Genomic DNA, 3,148 nt, shown 5'->3' with positions numbered 1-3,148 from the left:
GGTGTGAAGCGCCTCATTTAAATTTAAAGAGGCAGCCTCAAAACGAGTTGATCTGAGGCACGCCTCAGAAAAGGGGCAGGGCTTGTGGAGTTACAATAAGGAGGAATTCAGACCAAAGCACTGCAGTTCCACTTTATATAATTTAAATGTGAAAAAGAAGGATTTAAAATGAAATGTCCACTTCATTTCAGTGGTCCCTGAGGATCTGAAGGTGGGGATCCAGTCTTGACTTCCAGTCTTGTCCTCTGAGCTCAGCGATATCTCTAGATTCCATCTTTTGATATGTTGAAGCTGGGACATTCAACATCTTCCTCTACTTTATTAGACTCATGAGGCTCTGTGAGATTCAGACTCTCTAAGCTCTTTTGGGATCCAGTCCTGTTGCCGATGTTTTCTTTTTTGTACCGTTGCTGCTCTGTGTTTAAAATGACCTTTTTGATACATTTACCGTGTTCACGTTCAGTTTTTATTCACATTTTACGCCATTTTCTAACTTTCCGAGCGTGGAACTCTCTCAAACCTCCCCCCGAAAGTTCCAACAATGAGCTGAAATGAGATGAAGTATCTCTCACAGAACGCCATATGTTGAGAGGCTGGGTGGAGTGGGTGGGTGGGGGTGGGCAGAGTGATTGATCTGTGACCTTGTACTCAGATATGAGGTGATCATTATGGCGGAGAGTGCGGTACGAGGATGGTGGGAAAGGAGACGAGCGTGAGTTAGTAACAAAGTCTGCGGGGAAAAAAAAAGCTGTGGGAGAGCAGAGGAAGTGTTAACAACATCACAAGTAGGAGCGAGTCGAGCGACCACGTCAGACGAGCGAAAAGGCCTGAGCGTGGGACGATGGTAGGAGCCCCCGAGATGTGACGAGGGGAGACGTGCATCCCGATCAGCTCCGTCGTGTGAGGCGATCAAAGCTCAGCCGCAATGTGCTGCATCTCTCTTTTATTAGGAGCTTGTAATGAGCCCCCTCCCCTCCCTCTCTCATTCACCCTTGTGTGAAAGGCCTAAGTTCAAGGATAACAAGCTGTGTGTGACTCTCATGTCCAACACTTGTTGCCAGCATGAAAGACTGCATCTTCCCTGGCAAGGGATGATTACCAAATCATAAAAAACTGTTGCTAATTTTATCTGATTATGCCATCTTGTGTCTTTGAAGCAGAAATGTATTGACACGAACTGAAATAGACCGTGTTTTCTTACGATTATTATTTGTTCAGACCAGATTAGATTAAGTTAACGTAACATTCTGAACTCTTCAGAAGTCGTTACAATGATAACAAGCGTGGAGAAACGTGCATCTTTTGTCTCCATAGTGATAAGAAACTGAAGCAATCAGCTTCAGTCTTCACAAGTAAGCCATGGGTGCCAGAGTGACAGGTCTGAGTGGCTTCTTGCTACTGAGAGCACTTTGATTGTCTGAAGTCCAAAGATCCATCGGTTTTGGTGCCGTTTCATTGTCTCCTCGCTGAGCAACACCCACAGGTTCCAGTAACACACCACCTATAGATACTGCGTGATTTCCTTCCACCCAAAAAAATAATAATAATATTTTTATCACAAGAATGACACTTCTGTTACACGCACTCCAAAAAGTTTGGGATGCTGACAGAGTCAAGCAAATATCATCTATTACTCATGTTACTTAGTACATTTGGGGCTTCACTCGTAAAGCGCAGCGCTTCGTCACCGCATAACAATCAGATGGCTGAGTGTTGGCAGAGCAACTGATGGAATTTTACTGAAAACAGATTTCGCCTTTGAACTTGATCGAAAAGTACCATACCTGACTTTAAACTCGCTTCTCTGGTGTGGGGGGGCTGTTCTTTGCCTTTGGAGGGATTAACTTTTTTTRCCCGGTGGGATTTTGTTATTCTTCTTTTTCCTGTCGTTGAACGCAGACATCCAGCAGAAATCGACTGTGTAAGTATATAAGAGAGGAGAGGAGGGAAATAAAAGGGTGGTGGTGGGGGGGGGGGCTCCGTTGTTGTTGTTGTTCGTTTTTCAGCAGCAACAAGTTCCTGGAGAAACTTGCAGACGCTCTGAATGAGTTTGGTGAAGCCGACCCGCTGTGCGTTCTCCTCCAAATCTGTGCGTAATGGGCCCTGTGCGCCAAAATGTACAGCTCTTTCCTCCCCACACACACCTCAGAGCACGTGAATAAGTTTGCTTGCCCCTTGGTGCGGGATTTGAGCATCTGAGTCAGTGAACGAGCCCCCCGGAACACAAGTGTTCCCATAAAACTTGCGACTTGCCGTCGCTCATTTCAATCACGTAAGACCCCTAATGGCGTTGTCCGGGCGAGGGTGTTACGTATATCTGTAGAAGCTTTTCTGACAAGCTCTGTTTGTTTGTCTTTAACCGTGGAGCCGCCGAGGTGTTGCCTGAGCGAGAGTTTGAAGCACGCCGACATTGCAAAAAAGGAAGAAAAAAAGAAGCTAAGAAAAGGAAAAACAGGAGGGTTATTAGATTCACAAGTCAGCGAAGTGGTCGATCTTACTGAGCGCAGCAGAACTTCTCATATGATGACTTCAAACAAGACACATTATCTACCAGCATCTGTTGGAGTGAGTGGATATTAAGACACTTCTATCTCCAGGACAGCGTTGGGGGGAGAGGAGAGAGGAGAGAAAAAAAGATGGTGAGTAGCAAATGGAAAGGCGCAGCAGATCAGCGATGATTACAAGTAAATAGTCGTGCTTTAAGTGTGGCAGCGCGTTGCTGGAAGGGTTGGACTCTACTTGACAAACTCGAGACCCATGTCTGCTGCTGCTGCTGCTGCTGCTGCTGCTGCTGCTGCTGATGTTGACAGAGCTTGTGTGGGAAAAAATTGTGTGGCATTTCTCTGCGCAGGATATGCCGGTTCAGTGAGAAGGGTAAGGAAATGTTACATTGTGTCTCGCGCGCAACGCGTGGATGTGATGCAGCTTGGATGGGGCTTTATGTTTTATGCATGCATGCATGCATGTATGTTGTTGTTGTTGGGTTTTTTTTCTTTTCTTTTTAAATAAAGCAACATGTGCCACTTACCTGTGACACTTGAGAATTAGAGGCTGCAGGATCAGCCTCGGCTTTTAGTTGGAATTTGAATTTAGTGTTTTTTAATGAGCTGAATTGGAAACCTTTGTTTTTGTTGTGCTTATATATATA

At 45.3% G+C, this 3,148-nt stretch overlaps 1 protein-coding gene across 3 annotated transcripts in view; it reads left to right on the top strand.

Moving 5' to 3' along the window:
• Positions 1–3,148, top strand: part of bdnf (brain-derived neurotrophic factor) — a 37,596-nt gene that overhangs the window by 19,772 nt on the left and 14,676 nt on the right. Inside the window, exon 1 of one of the 3 annotated variants that reach the window (XM_014026013.1) lies at positions 2,211–2,639. The exons of 1 other annotated variant lie outside the window; for it this stretch is intronic. In XM_014026013.1, the coding sequence (XP_013881467.1) occupies positions 2,637–2,639 (3 nt within the window). In that variant the 5' untranslated portion in view covers positions 2,211–2,636. One more of the 3 variants, XM_014025998.1, reaches the window with a different exon arrangement.

This window comes from Austrofundulus limnaeus, unplaced genomic scaffold, assembly GCF_001266775.1.
Source record: "Austrofundulus limnaeus strain Quisiro unplaced genomic scaffold, Austrofundulus_limnaeus-1.0 Scaffold5, whole genome shotgun sequence".
NCBI classification, from domain to species: Eukaryota; Metazoa; Chordata; class Actinopteri; order Cyprinodontiformes; family Rivulidae; genus Austrofundulus; species Austrofundulus limnaeus.
This window is presented reverse-complemented; position numbering and strand designations above follow the sequence as displayed.